Genomic DNA, 19,664 nt, shown 5'->3' on the forward strand with positions numbered 1-19,664 from the left:
TTTTGGAGACTCAGAGGAAAAGGGAGGACATTTCAATGCCCAGGTCAGTGTGGGAAAAAGAGATTGAGAAAACATGGGCAGAAACTGTAATTCTGGCCAGGGCTTCTGGCACCCATCCCCCAATCTCAAGAGACACAGCAGTAGGAGGCCCAATTTTTGCCTAGGGGATGGCTGTGGACTGGGGTGACTGTGAGAGCCTTCTGCCCCAAGTAAAGAGGGGGACACAGCCTAACACCGAGCCAGGCACTGGCTGGGGAAGTGAGAAAACAGAATCCCCCCAGTTTCAGCACCACCTGGTCAGGCACTGCTGGGCTCTGAAGAGTACCACCTGCTAGGCAGAACAGAAAGTTCAGGGGAAAAGAGCAGGGCTTTTTGGAGCCTCTCTAGACTCTACCCCAAGATTATCGGAGCAAGTCTACACCCACTTCATGGGTACCTAGCCTTGTTTAGGTTTGGAAATACTGACAACCCAATGGCCAAAGGAGTGCCCTAAAACAAACTGAAGCAACAACTACATCATAGACAAGAGAGAGAAACCAACCTTCATAATAGACCCATCAAGACAATCAGATGACCAGAGATCAGTAAAAAGTCACAAGGGATACTAAAACAAAGGAAGATATAGCCCAGTTAAAGGCACAAATCAAAAACACAGAGGAGACACAGGATTTGGAACAACTAAACAAAGATACTCAAACAAATCTCCTAAACAAATTCAACAAGATGGATAAAGAGATAAAAGATATTAAAAAGACACTAGGTGAGCATAAATAAGAATTTGAAAGAATACATAGAAAGACAGTGTCTAAAAGACACTGTAGGTGACATTAAAAATATATTAGAGCCCTTTTGAGGCGTCGTGATGTGTGGGGACTGTGTGGAGAAGGAATATCCCAATCGGGGTAATACCTGCTTGGAGAATGGATCTTTCTTACTGAACTTTACAGGCTGTGCAGTATGCAACAAGCGGGATTTTATGCTGATCACAAACAAATCCTTGAAAGAAGAAGATGGAGAAGAAATAGTTACCTATGATCATTTGTGTAAGAATTGTCATCATGTAATAGCCAGGCACGAGTACACATTCAGCATCATGGATGAATTTCAGGAATATACCATGCTGTGTCTGTTATGTGGCAAAGCCGAAGATACTGTCAGCATTCTCCCTGATGACCCCCGGCAGAGGACTCTGTTATTCTAAGCATCCTTCTTCTGTTCTGTTGTAATTATGTCTGGTTGGTTTACAATACCAGCAAGCCTGATGGTTTGTTTTACTTAGTTTCTATTGAAAATTCTTTGCTTTTTTTTTTCAGCTTGAACTTATCTATTCTTTGAAAGAGAAAGTAATTTAGGGGATTGCTGCTCTCTAAGGCTGGGCTCTTCTGTTGATGATATTCCTAGTTCATATTAGTGCAACCAAAATCAAGTGTCTTTATTAGCTGTTTTGTGGCTTAAAAAAAAATTCACTAGAATGAGAACCTAAAATCTTGATTTCTAATGCCATTTTCTGAGAAAAGGAACCAGGGGTTCCTGGAGAAATGGCTGATTCTAGGAGGGCAGGAATTATGCAAGATATGCCTGGAACATCTTGTAGTGCCACAAAGTAAGGAAGTGTCAAAACAAAACAAATAACAACAACAACAACAAAAACCCCACAATGATAAGAATGTATCACAGGGCTATAGGAGCCAATTGAAAGAATTTCCAATGATGAGAGCTGGGACAATTTTAGCAATAGACTAAAGTAGTGTTGGATTATAACCCAAATTATAAAATAAATATGAGTCCATACTGATACAAAAAAATGATCAAATGAATAAATAAATGGGGAGAATAGACCAATATCCCATGCAGTAGAATTCCAAATAATTTATGCAGTATTCCACTCCTAAGGAGGTGGAACATAACTCCCCACTTCTTAAGTGTGGACTGCACACAGTGACTTCCTTCCAAAGAGTACCATATGGAAAGGTGGGGAGCAAAAGAGTAACTTCATAGTAGAGAAAACTAATAAACTACCTCAGCCAGGTGATCATGGTTAAAAGCATCAATGATAAGTCATGTTGATGGCATGTACTCTTGATACGATATGAGAAGGGCACTTTATCTTTGTGGTCTTTTTCCCCAAAACCTAAAATCCCAGTCTCATCATGAGAAAAACATCAGACAAATCCCATTTGAGTGGCATGCCACAAAGTAGCTGACCAGTACTCAAAACTGTGAAGGTCATCAAAAACAAGGAAAGTCTGAGAAACTGTCACAGCCAAGAAGAGCTTGAGACATGGTGACTAAATGTAATGTGGGTGCCTGTACCAGAAAAAGGACATTAAGTAAAAACTGAGGAAATCTGAATAAAGTATGGATTTTAGTTAATAAAAATAAATAAATAGAATGATTTCAGCTGCTCCAAAGGGATCTTAGAATAGTTGAAAGAGCATTGGTTCGGGGTTCATAAACCCTGGCATTAGTCTTCTGCCATTTGGACTTCAGTGCCCAGTTCTGTAAAACTGGGCTTATAAAAATTGATCTACTTCCTTCATAGTCTTGTTAGGAGATCCAAGTGAATTAACAAGAAAGCATATAAAGTTCTGGATTCAATGAGGTGGCTTCAGTTAGTTCTTCTCATTCTGAGACCAAAACTTAGAGGGTCAGATTGGAAGCACAACTGTTTCCTCTTCATAGCTAAGAGACTTGAAAATTCTGGACTAAACCTTAGCTTATGAGAGAAAACAGTGAGCAAAGTGAGTGAAGTGTTCATTATTGTTACCAGGGAAAAACTTGGTTGTATAGCAGCAATTCTCATAATACTAAGGTTTATTGAGTGCTTACCATGTGCCAAGACCTGCTTTTAAGAATTTTACTCATTTAATCCTCATTACCAACTCCATGGGGTAGTTTACTATTGTTATTTCAGTTTTAGAGCCAAAGAATCTAAGGCACAAAGAAGTTAAGTAACTTGCTCAAGTTCACACACCTAGTACAGTGACTCCCTCTCAACAAAAGTGTTGGGGAAATATGAACTATAAAGGGTCTAGCAACGTTAGCAAGAGGTTGAAAAGTATTGGTGACAGTACTCTGATGAATCTAGGTTATTTGAACCAAGATTTGTTATTTAGAAAAGTCAACAGTTGCTTCTTAGGGATCAGTTGTTTTATTCCTGGAAAATGTTTTCCATTGTGCTACAAATCTCTATCTGATCTGCTAAGGAAACAATTTTGTGAAGTGAATCCAAAAAGCAGAAAAGATGCTTCATTACTTTAAATAGTAGTGCTAAGCCTATTATAGCCTCTGAATTGTCCATTCTTTGAGTTTGGAATGCTGCCAGCTTACTTATTCGGAGCTCAAGAGTATGATCTCATATGCCCCTATCGACATTCTCATGCATTGCAGAATGTATAATTGTTATCTTTTTGTTTTGGACTTTATATTACAAAATTTTAAAGATTCTATCCTATTTCATCATCATTAAACAAAAAATTGTGCTGTGAAAAAAAAATATATTAGAGACACACAACAGCAGATTTGAAGAGACAGAAAAGGATCAGCAAGCTAGGAGATAGAGCAACCTGATTCAAACAGACAAAAAAAGAAATGGAGAAAAAAATGAAAAAATTGACCAGGGTATCTGAGAAATGACTGGCAATACAAAGCACACAAACAAATGCATCATAGGTGTCTCAGAAAGAGAGGAGAAGGAAAGAGGGCCAGGAAGAATATTTGAGGAAATAATGGCCGAAAATTTCCCATCTCTTATAAAAGACATACATATGCAAATACAAGAAGCCCAATGCACTCAAAACAGAATAAACCCTAGTAGACCCACCCCAAGACACATAGTAATCAGAATGTTAAATGCCAAAGAGAAGGAGAAAATTCTGAGAGCAGCAAGAGAAAAGCGATTCACACATATAAGGTAAGCCAAATAAGAAATAAGACTAAGTGCTGACTTCTCATCAAACTCCATGGAGGTGAGATGGTGGTGGTACAATTATTTAAGATACTGAAAAAGAAAAATTGCCAGCCAAGAATTCTCTACCTAGCAAAGCTGTCTTTCAAAAATGAGGAAGAGTTCAAAATAGTCACAGATAAACAGAAGCTGACAGAGTTTGTTAACAAGAGACCTGTCATACAACAAATACTAAAGGGAGTTTTGCTGGCTGAAAAGAAAAGACAGGAGAGAGAGATGTGGAAGACAGTATAGAAATGAAGATTATTAGTGAGGGTAACTAAAAGGATAAAAAGACAGGAAAAAAATAGAATACAATAAAAATAAAAGCCAGAGGATAAAATGGTTGAAGTAAATACTGCTTTTAAAGTAATAACACTGAATGTTAATGGATTAAACTCCCCAATAAAAGACACAGGTTGGTAGCATGGATAAAAAAAATATGAACCATCTATTTGTTATTTAAAAAAGACTCATTTTAGACCCACAGATACAAATAAGTTGAAAATGAAAGGATGGAAAAAGATATTCCATGCAAACAGTAATAACAACAACAAAAGCTGGGGAAATTATACTAATATCAGACAAGATAGACTTTAGATACAAAAATGTTATGAGACAAAGAAGGACACTATATATTAATAAAAGAGGCAATTCACCATGAAGAAATAACAATCATAAATATTTATGCACCTAATAAAGGTGCTCCAAAGTACACAAGGCAAACACTGGCAAAAATGAAGGTAGTAATGGACATCTCTACATAATAGCGGAGGACTTCAACACACCACTCTCTTCAATAAATAGAACACCTAAATAGAGAATCAAGAAAGAAACAAAGGACATAAATAATATGATAAATGAACTAGACCTATATAGACATATACAGAATATTGTACCACAAAACAGTAGGATATACATTATTCTCAAACGTTCATGGAACATTCTCCAGGATAGACCACATGCTGGGCCACAAAATAGGTCTTAATAAATTTAAAAAGATTGGAATTATACAAAGCACTTTCTCTGATCATAATGGAATGAAGCTGGAAATCAATAACAACCGAAGAACTGGAAATTTCACAAATAAATGGAGGTTAAACAACACACTCTTAAACGATCAGTGGGTCAAAGAAGAAATTGCAAGACAAATCAGTAAATATCTTGAGATGAAAGAAAACAAGAAAGTAACATATCAAAACTTATGGGACGAAGCGAAGGCAGTGTTGAGAAGAAAATTTCTAACCCTAAACACTTACATTAAAAAGGAAGAAAGGGTTAAAACCAAAGGCTTAACTGAAAAACTGGATCACCTAGAGAAAGAATAGCAAACTAACCCCAAAGCAAACAGAAGGAAAGAAATAACAAAGATTAGAACAGAAATAAATGAAACTGAGAACATGAAAACAATAGAGACAAACAACAAAACCAGAAGCTGGTTCTTTGAGAAGATCAATAAAATTGGCAAATCCTTAGCTAGACTGACAAAGACTAAAAGAGAGAAGATGCAAATAAATAAAATCAGAAATGAGAGGGCAGGCATTACCACAGACACCAAAGAATTAAAGATCATAAGAGGGTACTATGCACTAGTGTACGCCAACAAACTAGAAAATTTAGATGAACTGGAAAATTTCCTAGAAACAAACAAACAAATTACACTGACTCAAGAAGAAATAGAAGACAACAAACCAATCAGAAGTAAAAAGAGTGGGTCAGTTATCAAAAACCTTCCAAAAAAGAAAAGTCCAGGACCAGATGGCTTCACAGCTGAATTTTACTAATTTTACTAATTTTATTAATTCCAAGAAGAATTAATACCAATTCTGCTCAAACTCTTCCAAAAAATTGAAGAACAGGGAACACTAACTCATTCATTCTATGAAGTCGACATCACTTAATACCAACACCTGATAAAGACACTACAAGAAAAGAAAACTACAGACCAATATCACTGATGAATACAGATGCAAAAATCCTCAGCAAAATACTTGCAAACCAAATCCAACAGCACATTAAAACAATTATACAACTTGACCAGGTGTGTTTTATCCCAGGTAGGCAAGAGTGATTCAACACAGGAAATTAATTAATGTAAGACATCACATTGACACTCTGAAAAGGAAAAACCACGATTATCTTTACTGACACTGAAAAGACATTTGACAAAATCCAGCATCCTTTCTTGATGAAAACACTTAGAATACTAGGAAAAGAAGGACACTTCCACAACATGATGAACATATATGAAAAACCCACAGCTAACATTGTACTCAATGGTGAGAGACTGAAAGCTTTCCCTCTAAGATCAGGAACAAGACAAGGATGACCACTGTCATCACTGTTATTCAACATTGTGCTAGAAATTCTAGCTAGAGCAACTGGGCAAGAAAAAGAAATAAAAGCCATTGAAATAAGAAAGGGAGAAGTGAAACTTTTGCTATTTGCAGACGACATGATCCTATATTTAGAAAGTCCCAAAAGATCTACCACAAAGCTACTAGACCTAATAAACAAGTTCAGCAAAGTGCGGGATGCAAGATTAACATGCAAAATTAGTAGTGTCTCTTTACACTCTTAATAAGTAAGCTGAGGAGGATATCAGGAAAAAAAATCCAATTACAATCACAACTAAAAGCATCAAATTTCTAGGAATAAATTTAACCAAGTATATAAAGGACATAAATTCAGAAAACTACAAAACATCACTAAAAGAAATCAAAGAAGACATAAGTAAAAAAGACATTTCAGGTTCATGGATTGGACGGTCAAATGTTGTTAAGATGGCAATTCTACCCAAATTGATCTACAGATTCAATGCATTACCAATCAAAATTCAAAGGCTCATTTGCAGAAATGGAAAAGCTAATTATCAAATTTATTTGCAAAGGTAAGGGACCCCGAATAGCCAAAACATCTTGAAAAAGAAGAATGATGTGGGAGGGCTCAAACTTCGTGACTTTAATGCATATTATAAAGCCACAGTGGTCAAAAGAGCATGGTACTGACATAAAGATAGACAGATTGATCAATGGAATCAAATTGAGAGATCAAAAATAGACCCTCAGTTCTATGGTCAATTGATTTTTTAGAAGACTTTGAAATCCACTCAACTGTGACAGAACAGTCTCTTCAATAAATGGTGATGGGAGAACTGGATATCCATATCCAAAAGAATGAAAAAGGACCCCTATCTCACACCCTACACAAAAATTAACTAAAAATAGATCAAAGACCTAAATATAAGAGCCAGTACCATAAAACTCCTAGAAGAAAATGTAGGGATGTAAATGTAAATAGTCTCTATTAAACAAGAAACTATAAAAGTTGGAGAGGATGTGGAGAATCAGGAACACTTACTGCTGGTGGAAATGTAAAATGGTACAGTCGCTGTGGAGGATGGTTTGATGGTTCCTTAGAAAGCTAAGTACAGAGTGGCCCTACAATTGGGCAATATGGCTACTCAGTATATACCCAGAACATCTGAAAGCAGGGATGTGAATAGACACTTGCACACTGATGTTTACAGCAGCATTATTCACAATTGTCAAAAGGTGGAAACACTCCACGGGTCCATCAACCAAAGAATGAATAAACAAAATGTGGCATATACATATGATGGAATATTATTCAGCAGTAAGAAGGAATGAAGTCCTGAAACATGTGACAACATGGATGAACCTTGAGGACTTTATGTAGAGTGAAATAAGTCCAACAAAAAAGGACAAATATTGTATGATCTCACTAATATGAGCTAATTATAATATGTAAACTCATAGACATACAATGTAGACTATAGGCTACCAGGAGATAGAATGAGGCTAGAGAACTGAGAGCAGTTGCTTAATATGTGCAGAAATTTTAACGAGCTCGAACTTAAAACATTTGGAAATGGATAGAGATGATGGTAGGACATTATTATTAACATTAACAGTGCTGCACTGTGGGTGAAAATGATGGAAAGGGGGAAGTTAACAGTCACGTTTGTCACAAAAGAAAAGTTGGAGGCCAAGACATGGGAATGTGTATAGCACAGTGAATCTTGTGGTGGACTAAGATTAAATGTACAAATATAAAAAAGTTCTTACATGAATTAGAACAAATGTACAACACTACTTCAAGGAGTTAATAGAGTAGTATATGGTGGAAAATGTACCTATTGCAAACTATGGACTTTAGTTAACAGTAATATCTTAATATTCTTTCATTAACAGTAACAAACATACCACACCAATGCTAGGGTTCAAAAATGGGAGGGGGGATAAGGAGTATGGGAGTTTGGGGGTTTTTTTTCTTTTTATTTTGGAGTAATGAAAATGTTCTAAAATTGATTGCAGTCATGAATGCATAACTATGTGATGATATGGTGAGCCAATGACTGTTTACTCTGGAGGGTTGTATGGTATGTGAATATATCCCAATAAAAATGCAAAAATAAAAATTTTTTAAAGTACAATACAAAAAAATCAAGTAAATATGAAAGTAGACATTAACCAAAGAATTGAGGATCAAAAAGGTACAAGCCTTACAAAGACAAAATAGCAAAAGGGCAGAAGAAAATCCTGCATCATCAGTTGTTACAATAAATGGAAATGGATTAAATTCTCCAGCCACAAGGCACACATCAGCAGAATGGATAAAAATGCATGACCTAACTATATGCTGTTTACAAGAGACACACTGTAAATTAGAAAACACAAATAGTTTGAAAGTGAAGGGTGGAAAAAATTATTCATGCCAATAGCAACCAAAAGAGGACTGGAGTAATTTTAAGAATATCAGATAAAATAGACTTTTATTAAAAACTGTTACAAGGGACAAAGAACAATTCAAATGAAGACATAACAATTATAAATATATATGGACCAATGGTAATGCCCAAAATATATGAAGCAAATACTGAGAGATTTGAAAGAAGAAACAGGCAGTTCTACATTAATAGTAGGACATTTCAGTATACCACTTTCAATAATGGATAGAACATCTAGAAACAATGTCAATAAGGAAGTAGAAGACTTGAATGATACTATAAACCAACTAGACATAACAGACATATGTAACACTTCATGTGACAGCAGCAGAAGACACATTCTTCTCAAGTGCACATGGATGATTCTCCATATAGAACATATGTTAGATCACAAAACGAGTCTCAATAAATTCAAAAACATTGAAATCACACATATATCTTCTCTGACCACAATGGAATGAAGCTACAAATCAATAATAGAGAGAGAACCAGAAAATTAACAAATATGTGGAAATTAAACAACAGAATGTTAAACAACCAATGAGTCAAAGAAGACATAACAAGGGAAATTTGGACATATCTTGAGGCGAATGAAAATGAAAACACAGCATACCAAAACTTATGGGATACAGCAAGGGCAGTGCTGAGGGAAAAATTTGTAACTGTCATGGTTACATAAAAAATAACAGAGAATTCACATCAGAGATCTAACCTAACATCTGGAGAAATCAGAAGAAGAGCAAGTTAAACCCAAAGCAAACAAATGGAAGGAAATAAAAAGATTAGAGTAGAAATACATGAAACAGAAAAAAAAAAACAAAAACTTTCAGAGTTGGTTATTTGAAAAGATCAACAAATTCCGCAAACAAAATCAACATTAAAAATTACTAAAGCCATATTAAAGATACCATAAGAATAGAAAATTACATTTAAAATCTATTAATATAGACGCAAAAAGTCCTCAACAAAATACTAGTAAACAGAATCCAACAGCACATTAAAAGAATTACACATCATGATCAAGTGAGATTTATCCCAGATATGCAAGTGATTCAACATAAGAAAATCAATTAATATCATATACCACATTAACAGAACAAAGGAAATAAAACACATGATCATCTCAAATGATGCAGAAAAGGCATCTGACAAAATCTAGCACTCCTTCTTGATAAAAACACTTAGACAACTAAGGATAGAGGGAAAATTTCTCAACATGATCAAGGGCATATATCCCACAGCTAACATCATACTCATTGGTGAAACACTGAAGGCTATCCCTCTAAAATAATGAAAAAGACAAAGACATCCACTGTCACAATTGATATTGAACATTGTACTGGAAGTTCTAACCAGACCAACTGGCAAGAAAAAGAAATAAAAGGCATTCAAACTGGAAAAGAAGAAGTAAAACTTTCCCTATTTGCAGATGACATGATCCTATATAAAGAAAATCCTGAAAAATCCACAATAAAGCTACTAGATCTAAAAAATGAAATCAGTCAAGTGGTGGGGTACAAGATCAACATGCAAAAATTAGTCATGTTTCTATACTTTACTAATGAACAATCTGAAGAGGAAATGAAAAATAAAATTCCATTTACAATAATGACCAGAAGAATCAAATATGTAAGAATAAGTCTAACCACTTGTTATACTCCTTTTATTTTTTAATAATGGCAATTTTTGTGGTATATGATGCTATATCTCATTGTGGTTTTGATTTGCATTTCTCTTATGTGTAATGATGTTGAGCATCTTTTCATGTGCCAAGTAACCATTTGTGTGTTTTCTTTGGAAATGTATCTGTTCAAATTGTCGATTTTTTATTGTTTGAATTTTTTTGTGATATGTGGGAGTTTTTTATATATATACTTGATATAAATCTGTTATAAAATCAAAAAAAAAAAAAAAAAAAGAAGTCTAACCAAGGATGTAAAAACCTTGTACACAGAAAACTTAGAAAGCATTGCTAAAAGAAATCAAAGAAGGCCTAAATAAATGGAAGGACATTCTGTGTCCAGGATTGGAAGACCAAATATTGTTAAGCTGTCAGTTCTCCCCAATGTAATTTACTGATTCAGTGCAACCCCAATCAAAATTCCAACACCTTCATCGCAGAAATCAAATTTATTTGGAAGGGTAAGGAGCCCCAAAAATCCAGAGTCATCTTGAAAAAGAAGAACAAAGTTGGAAGACATACTTCCCAATCTTAAAACTTATTACAAAACTACAGTAATTAAAACAGCATGGTATTGGCATAAAAACAGACATATAGACTAACGGAGTGAAATTGAGAGCTCAGAAATAAATCCTCACATCTATGGCCAAATGATATTTGACAAAGGTGCCACAACCACTCAATCGAGAACAAATAATCTCTTCAACAAATAGTGCTGGGAAAACTCAATGTCTATATAAAAAAGAAAAAGGGACTCCTACCTCACACCATATACAAAAACCAACTCAAAATGGATCAAAGACCTAAATATAAGAGACAGAACTATAAAATTCCTAGAAGAAAATGTAGGGAAGTATCTTTAAGCAATACAGACATTGTATTAGGCAGTGGTTTCTTAGACTTATATGTAAAGCATGAGCAACAAAAGAAAAAATACATAAATGGGACTTCATCAAAATTAAAAACTTTTGTGCATCAAAGGACATTATGAAAGTAAAAAGAACCTACAGAATGAGAGAAAATATTTGGAAACCACATATCCTATAAGGGTTTGGTAGACAGACAACACCATTAAAAAATGGGAAAAGGCTTGAACAGACATTTTTCCAAAGAAGATATACAAATAGTCAAAAAGTACATGAAAAGATGCTCATACCATTAGCCATTAAAGAAAAAAAAAAAACCCACAATAAGATACCATTTCAAACTCACTAGAATGTCTACTATTTAAAAAAAAAATGGAAAATTTCAAGTGTTGGACAGGATGTGGAGAAATACTAACATTCAATTCATTGCTCATGGCAATGTAAAATGATGTAATCCTAAATGTGGAAAAAGTTGTATTTACAAAGATATTTGGAGTAGTGTTATTTAAATTAGCAAAATAAAAATCTTGAACACAAGATGTATGAACCTTTTTAAATTGTGGAAGACAGTGTGGCAGTTCCTCAGAAAGTTACATCTAAGAATTACCATATGACCCAGCAATCCCAATACTAGGTATATACCCAAAAGATTGGAAAGAAGGGACTTGAATAAATACTGTACGTCAATGTTCATAGCAGCATTATTCACAATTGCCAAAAGATGGAAGCAACCAAAGTGTCCATCAACACATGGACAGATAAACAAAATGTGGTACAGTCACACAATGAAGTATTATTTGGCCGTAAAAAGGAATGAAATTATGATATGTGTGACAACATACATGAAACCTGAAGATATCATGTTGAATGAAAAAGCCAGATACAAAAGGACAAATGTACGATCTCACTGAATAAGCAAACCCATCGAGTCAGAATCTAGAACCTAGGTTACCAGGGGATGGGGTGGGGATAGGAAAGAGAGTTTAAGGCTTAAAGTGTACAGAGTCTCTATTTGGGATGACAGAAAAGTTTTGGTAATGGATAGTAGTAGCATTGTGAACATAATTAACAGCATTGAATTACATATTTGAATGTGGTAAAAGGAGAAATTTTAGGCCGTATATAGGTTACTAGAATAAACTTTTTAAAAAGTTTTAAAAATGGAATTTCACATCACAGTGAACTCTAACTGAACTATAAATTAACCTATGGACTATAGTTAACAATATCATTATTAAAATGTACTGCACTCATCAATTGTAAAAAATATATCACCTTACAGTGTAAGGTGCTAATAATGGGATGGTATATGGGAACTCTATTTTATGCAGGATTTTTCTGTAAACCCAAATTTCTCTAATAATAAAAACAAAACAAAAAAATTATCTTCCTTTAATGTATAATAAAGATTTCATATTTTCTCTTAAAGTTATTTGAAATTTCAAAATATATCAAATATTGAGACAAAAATGAAATCACACCAATTATATTACTGAAAATGGTTTTTTAAAACTACAGTGTATCTCATTTGGAATTACTGCTTCTCAACCTTATCTTCACCTGGAATTGTACCACCTCTGAAATTTAAAAGCCATTATCTTATAAGCACAGATTATCTCAGTTCCTTATTTCCCGTGCACTGACTTTCAACTTAACTGAAACCTTGACCCACCCCCTGTCTACTCATTAGTTTAGTCTTTTTTTTCCTGCAGCTGCTGCTAAGCAATTTCTGGAAATTACTTTAGTCAAGGGCATTTCCCATTTGCTATAACTGTTTTCTCAAAACTGAGTAACTTAAGAAAAATGAATACTCTCCACAAATGTATCAAACCATTTTAGTTCCCAAAATACACCATGAAATAAGCTATACTGTCTGCCTAAAATATCTTTTACCTTTTAATTCTTACTCATACTCTAAAACCTGGTTCGGGTCATAGTTCATAATTTCTTTAAGCTTTCAGAATAAGCTTTTCTCCACCTCAAACCAAGCCAGGTTATGTGCTTCCTCTAGCCCCAACCTTCCACTCACAGCTGCTTCAACTAAAAGCATATTTAACAAGCATACTATTTGGAAAAAATTTACTTTTAATATTAATGAAGGATTTTAAAACTGAAGAAGCTGTAAAGATCATTTCTGCTTGTTATTTTACAGATCAGTCATTTTAAAACTAAAAAGCTAAGTGATACAGCCATAGCTATCAACCAAATTGTATCAAAGACAAATATAGATTAAAGAGAGTGGAAAACAGAAAAAAATTTCAATAGAAAATTAACATTAAATTGATTCCCAGAAGATTCCCTAATTTATGGATTTGTGACTATTAATTCACCAAATGACTATTCTTAAGGTGAGGAAAGAGTGAGGGTGGCGTGCAGCTTTAAAGCTAATTTTATATACTGTACAACAATCCTTCCAGAAACCATTTTCCATAGGAAATGTTATAGTTGGTATCACTTCAATCATATTTATTTACCATTTATATATAAAAGCTTATGCTGAAAATTAAATTCTCAAGTCCAACCCAGAACCATACACCTTATATATCTGTCCAAGTTTATAATCTTGCTCAACCTGTCCAAGACAGGGTACTTTCTTGGACAACCAGTCCTCAGCTGTTTTTAACATTTTCAACTGGGGAGAATGGGAAGAGATGAATAGGGAAGAGAGATAAAGACTTGAATTTTGTATAAGAGGAGAAGTGAGAGGAGTTAACAGGTCAAATATTTAGTGAGATAGAAAATAATTTTTATTCCTTACAAATAAGGTAGGAAGTGGTACCTCTACCCCTTCCACTTGCTTCTAAAAAGCAAACAGCCCTTTCCCTCAACAGGAAGATAAGATGAACCTCATATATAATTTGAAGGATTTTCCTAAATATTCAGCTTTTAGTAAACATTTCTCATTGTATTAAACAAAGCGGTTACAAGGTTGGTTGTCATAAGTCACCCCAGCATCATAATTCTTAAAAACTGCATAGAAAGAATGTCAACAAAAGAGCCGACATCGACATATTCCTTACTGCATCTTACATCTATTTATCAAAACCTTAATTTTCTAACCTGGAATGTCGGAGGCTGTCCTTTTTGTTTTTTGCAGAACATAATGTGCACTCACAACCAACTGCATGGGGTTTGGGAAGAGATACATCTTGCTTTAACAGCATTGTAAGAATTTCATAGTTGTTACGATGAGCAGCTAAAATGACAGGTGCAACATCCATTGTTGTTGAATATTCAGGATTCTGAATTCGCTCCATTAGTTTCTGGAAAATATTTATGTAGAAGTCCAAAAGTTATTTGTGACTTTGAGAAAATATTTTTCTCTGAAGATTGAAATGAAAAAAAATCAGAAGGCATAAAGAACATAATTATTTCAAGGAATATGATAAACACATTATTGGGACTAAATTTTCTTTAGAAACCCCAAAACTTTACTTTAATTGAAAAGCAATATAATCATACCAGTACAAAATCTTCAATAGAAAATTCCTATAACTAGGGTTCTGTTATCCTAACAAAGAGGAAATGAGGATATCTGGAAAAACTGGAAAAAATGTTTAATCTCCACAAGATTATGGAAACACACAAGGAACAAGAATTTTAGATAAAGAATATAACAGAAAAACAGAAATACTAACAAAAATAGGCAAAGTATAAATGCATGAGAAAAACTTTTAAAATTCCACCTTTATGACAAATCTTATTACACTGATAGAAATAAAGCTACTTGAGAGGGAGTAGTGACTAAGAAACACTCTTCATTTTGTATAATGCTCTACATAATCCCAATCATTACCTACTCTACTTTCCTGTTAAAAATGAACAAAAGCACTATCAATCATAGCTACTATTAAATGATTCCTGGAACTGTTAGGCACTTTACACTTATCATCACATTTAATCCCCAAAGAGCCTGCAAAACTTAACACTATGATCCCCATGAAGGAACTGAGGCTCAAAGAAGTTAACATGCCCGAGCCACAAAATAAAGTGGCAGAGTGCAGATAAGTCAGCGTTACTCGGGAGGCTCAGCTCCTTCCACAACAGGGGCCCATGGTCCTGGTGATGGCATGACTTGAGGGGAGAAACATTAGTAATACATTAGTAATTAAAGGTTTAGGGTAAAATAAAAAGGTTGAATATGTTATGATTATTGCATATCCTTTCTAATACTTCTCACTTTTTCACAGAAGTTTCTCTGAGCGGTTTTTGTTTCCATAGTGTAAGCTCATCAAATTCACTTTTTAAAAATAATTTTTATAAACACTGTAAAAGTAATGCACACTCATTTGTAATCTGAAAAATACAGAAAATCAGAAAGAATTTAAATGCTCATAGTTCTATGACCTAAAGAACATTTTGGAGTACATATTTCCTTCTAGTCCTTTCTCTACCATACCCCCTTTTAGGGATATCTTTCGCATAAATGGTAGATACACTGACCACCAATGATTAAAAACAATGGCTCTTAGATTGGGGGGGGGGGGGATCACCATTTTAGTAATCTCAAAAAGATATAGCCCAGAATGTTCAGAAAAAAAATTCATGCCCAGAATTTTGCACACAATTAAAAAAGATTCATAGATCTTGTGTTCAAGATTTTTATTTTGTTACTTTAAATAACACTACTCCAAATATCTTTATAAATACAATTTTTTCCACATTTAGGACATCATTAACAAGAGCCCCAGAAGTGGATTTATAGGTCTAAAGACCATGAACAGTTTTGAACCTATTGATACATATTGTCAAAGTCCTTTTAATAGTTGGTATTATGCATAATATAGGAATGTACCCACTTCACACTAAAGCCTTACTAACCAGCACTGGGCATGATTGCTCCCAATGTGATGGGTAAAAAACCCTTTCATGAAATTCTAATTTACTTTTCTTTGATTATTGATAAATTTGAATATTTTCCCACATATTTATTTGTTTCTTCCCTCTTTTAGGAATAGTTTGTTTCTATACTCTTTCATTAACTTACTGGGGATTTCAAATTAATTAATTGATTCAAAAATTTTAATCATAGTGAGATGAAAAAATGTCTCCCTTTTTCCCTTAGCATTGGATCATTAGTTATAAAAAAGAGAAAATTATATTTAATCCCTTAAGAGAAAAATAGTCCTCATTTTTCCTATGAGACACATTTAACTACATGAAAAACACTTTTATTACAGATAAATAAAATTAAAGTCCATAACTTCATTATTCATAATATAATCTATGTGCTATCAAACAAATTACCTGCATTTGTAAGTTAATTGGAAAAAGAAAATTTTGATATGCCAAGAATACAGGATGAATTCACTTAAATGGTAAAAGAATTATATAAAGATATTAAATATTTCCTGTCTAGAAGTAACAGGGTGGTTAAAATGTAATTTTGCTATCATTGGAAGTATTCAAGAAAAGGCTGGCTAATGTTATTTGTTAGAGATATAATAGGAAGAGTTCTTTCCAAGTAGGTGATGACTGCCAAGGCTTTACAACTCTTAACATTATATTGGTAATAATAATGGTGAAGAAATAATACCAGTCAGTGGTTCCAAAACCCTAGCACACTACATCCCACTCCCACCCCCTAATTTAAATGGGTTAAAAAGCTAGAAGGTGGAATGAGCATACCAAATTGTAATAGGAATTGCACGATATATAACAGAAAATTGAATAGGAGTCTAGATATTTCTGATTCTTTGGACAGGGACTATATTCTTAGCCCTTATTTCTTGGTTCCTATGGCTTCTTACCATCACTTAAACTGGATCTACCCTCTGGAAAAAGGCACACATATACAAATTTTGTAATCCTCTAATGAGAATAAATATTTCAGTTAACATATGATAAAGTATGAAATTTAGCCAAGCCTGTCATAGTTCTCAGAGCATGGCAGATATCTGCAACCAATTTGTAATTCTTTTTAAATTCACTCCCAGCAATTATTTAAACTTCCTGTTTCACTATACCTTCACCAATAATAAATGTTCAAGCCAGGATTGGAGATGGAGTTATCCAGAAAGGATCTGTGGAAAGTCCTATTGTCTGATGGTTTTGGCTCCAGTATGCTGCATGCCAAGCCAACAAATTTTTTGCAAGATCTGTATAAATGGAACCACTGTCAGTCTGGACTGTAGGGGATGGAGAAGGGAAAAATTGAGGGAAACCAATCCATTTCTGATATTTTGCATAATGGCAGCTTTAGCAAACCAGAACAACAGTTTAGTATCTCCATTTTTTTGCTTACATCCTATTTTTCCATATTCCTAATATTATTTTAAGAATCATATTTAAATGGTTGCATGACATTCCATTGTATGTATATGTAATTGTTTATATTTCTAACCCTCAACTTTGGAATGTTTATATTATTTCCATGTCTTTCGTTGTTTTATTCGTTAACACAATTAAAATCGCAATGAACATCTTAAATCACATTTATGACCATTTCCTTAATAGGATCCTAAAGGAGGAAGTACTCAGTTAAAGAATATGAACATCTTTCTTGTTTATGACACATCCTGCCAAACTGCTTTAGAAAATATCCTCCTCACCAGTAGCACACAAGCCTGTTCTACTCCTCTGCCATCAATGATTATTTTTCAAGTCTTTGATAATTTGATAAGCAAATATCAATATCTCACTGTATTTGATACAAGTAATGTTTAGTATTTCACATTTTCTTTTCTGAGATTTTTTCTTCTTTGCTATTATGATTTTGGTATTTTTCATCAATTTGTCTAATATTAAGATTATTAATTTGTGATATATGTTGCAAATATCTTTTCCCAGTTATTGATCTGCTTTCTAAATTTTGCATGATGTTTGAATTCTAGAAATTTAACTTATATCCAGTCAAAGGTATTGATCTTTGTCACTGTGATTTTTATACACTATTTTTGTGCTTAGAAAGTCCTTCCATTCTCAACCAGTTAAATATTCACCTACATTTTCTTCCAGTTTTATGGTTTCATTGTTTATATTTAATTCTTAAATCTACCAGGAAACTAATCAATATTACAATATTACTTACAGAATATTCCAAGCTAAAAATACCAGTCCACACTGACAAAATTATGGAGATATTGCTAACTTAAAAAAGGTTTCCTAGAAGCCATATTACTTAATCTTGCAGGTGCCTACTTACTTTAGAGTAATATTTTTCTTAGTGAAAAAAAAAATCTAATTCTTTAAAACAAAATAAATTCGGGGGGGAGGAAAAAATGGCAATGGGACAGGAGATCTATTTGGGTTTAAAAATCTAAGTTAATAAATATTTAGGAGTACTAACTACTATAGTTGGTCTTGATGATCGTTTTGGTCGATGATTAAGTAGTATATCAACAGCTCCCACTACTTCAGAGTCGATTGCCACCAAAAGTGCATCTGTGGACTTTAAAAAAAAAAAAGGTTAAAAATGAAAATGGAAGATAAAAAGGTAAACTATTTATTTTTAGTAATTCATAATTAAAGCTATTTTAATTAAACTGTATTATATACAGTAATATTGAATTTTTAAAAATATAGACTGTACAAATAGTACATTTGCTTGCCTTAGCTGTACTTCTGTGTACCACAATACACTCATGTTTCTGTCCTTGTTTCAATGCATGAGCTGGTAAAATAATGACCGCTTGATAGAAGGGGTTACTAGTGGAAGAGTGTTGATCCATGCAGTATTTAAAGTTGAAAAATTTTTTTCAAGATCTTTACTCTTGAACTGTGGATCAAAAGGGTCTTAACATTCCAAATCTATAAAAGAAATTGCCAGGAACTATTACTACAGATAAAGCATTGTATTCACTCTAATAAAAATGATCATCAGTGCAACCACAAGGATAGGGGAGGATGGAAAATATGTCAAGTTGGGAGCCCTCTGCTCTCGTCTTTAAAACATTAAATGATGAACTGAAATGGTATAAATTTGACAATAATATTAGCAATCTTATAAAGTAAGGACCACAAAAAAAATAGGCTACCAATGTCCTCAGATACAGGAGGGAGAATTAACTTTACAGTTTTATTCCCAACCTATAGCTAATTGTGAAGTACTCATTTGCACAAATAACAATCTGAGAAAAAAATAAATGGAAGCTGAAGAAACAAGAGACTTTTCAACTCTATAACAAAGCCTACAATACTATTTTGATATATGAAAATGATATTAGGTTTTTAGCTGTTTTTTTTTTTAAAGAAAAACCATAAAAACGGAAGGGAAACATGGTGATGATTTAATCTAAGAAATTGCCCTGATTATTTTCAATCTGTACATTTGTTTTTACAGTTATAATCTTTAATAACTGTTGAAATAATTTTACTCTCTCTCGGGAATGAAACCATATCAGATCTTTAATATTCTTTGTAGCTAAACAGAATAAAGCTTTCATTCACTTTATCTGGATGTGAAAAATAGGACTAAAAATA

The 19,664-nt window shown here is 33.6% G+C and overlaps 2 protein-coding genes across 4 annotated transcripts in view; one reads left to right on the plus strand and one right to left on the minus strand.

The window, feature by feature from the left end:
* Positions 1-19,664, minus strand: part of TRPC1 (transient receptor potential cation channel subfamily C member 1) — a 97,116-nt gene that overhangs the window by 59,517 nt on the left and 17,935 nt on the right. The window contains exons 2-4 of one of the 3 annotated variants that reach the window (XM_037843301.1): positions 18,794-18,992; positions 18,532-18,633; positions 14,304-14,506 (exon numbers count right to left, since the gene is read on the minus strand). In XM_037843301.1, the coding sequence (XP_037699229.1) occupies positions 14,304-14,506; positions 18,532-18,633; positions 18,794-18,913 (425 nt within the window). In that variant the 5' untranslated portion in view covers positions 18,914-18,992. The remainder of the gene's footprint in view (positions 1-14,303; positions 14,507-18,531; positions 18,634-18,793; positions 18,993-19,664) is intronic. The other 2 variants (XM_037843294.1, XM_037843307.1) reach the window with 2 other exon arrangements.
* Positions 851-2,298, plus strand: LOC119539700 (protein Churchill-like). Its single transcript, XM_037843412.1, has one exon. It carries the CDS (start codon positions 863-865, stop codon positions 1,199-1,201), a length of 339 nt encoding a protein of 112 aa, XP_037699340.1. The 5' UTR covers positions 851-862; the 3' UTR covers positions 1,202-2,298.

This window comes from Choloepus didactylus, chromosome 1 (assembly GCF_015220235.1).
Source record: "Choloepus didactylus isolate mChoDid1 chromosome 1, mChoDid1.pri, whole genome shotgun sequence".
NCBI lineage: Eukaryota > Metazoa > Chordata > Mammalia > Pilosa > Megalonychidae > Choloepus > Choloepus didactylus.

Excerpts from the sequence above, each read along its gene's own strand:
- LOC119539700 (XM_037843412.1), top strand. The coding sequence starts at position 863 with ATGTGTGGGGACTGTGTGGAGAAGGAATATCCCAATCGGGGTAATACC.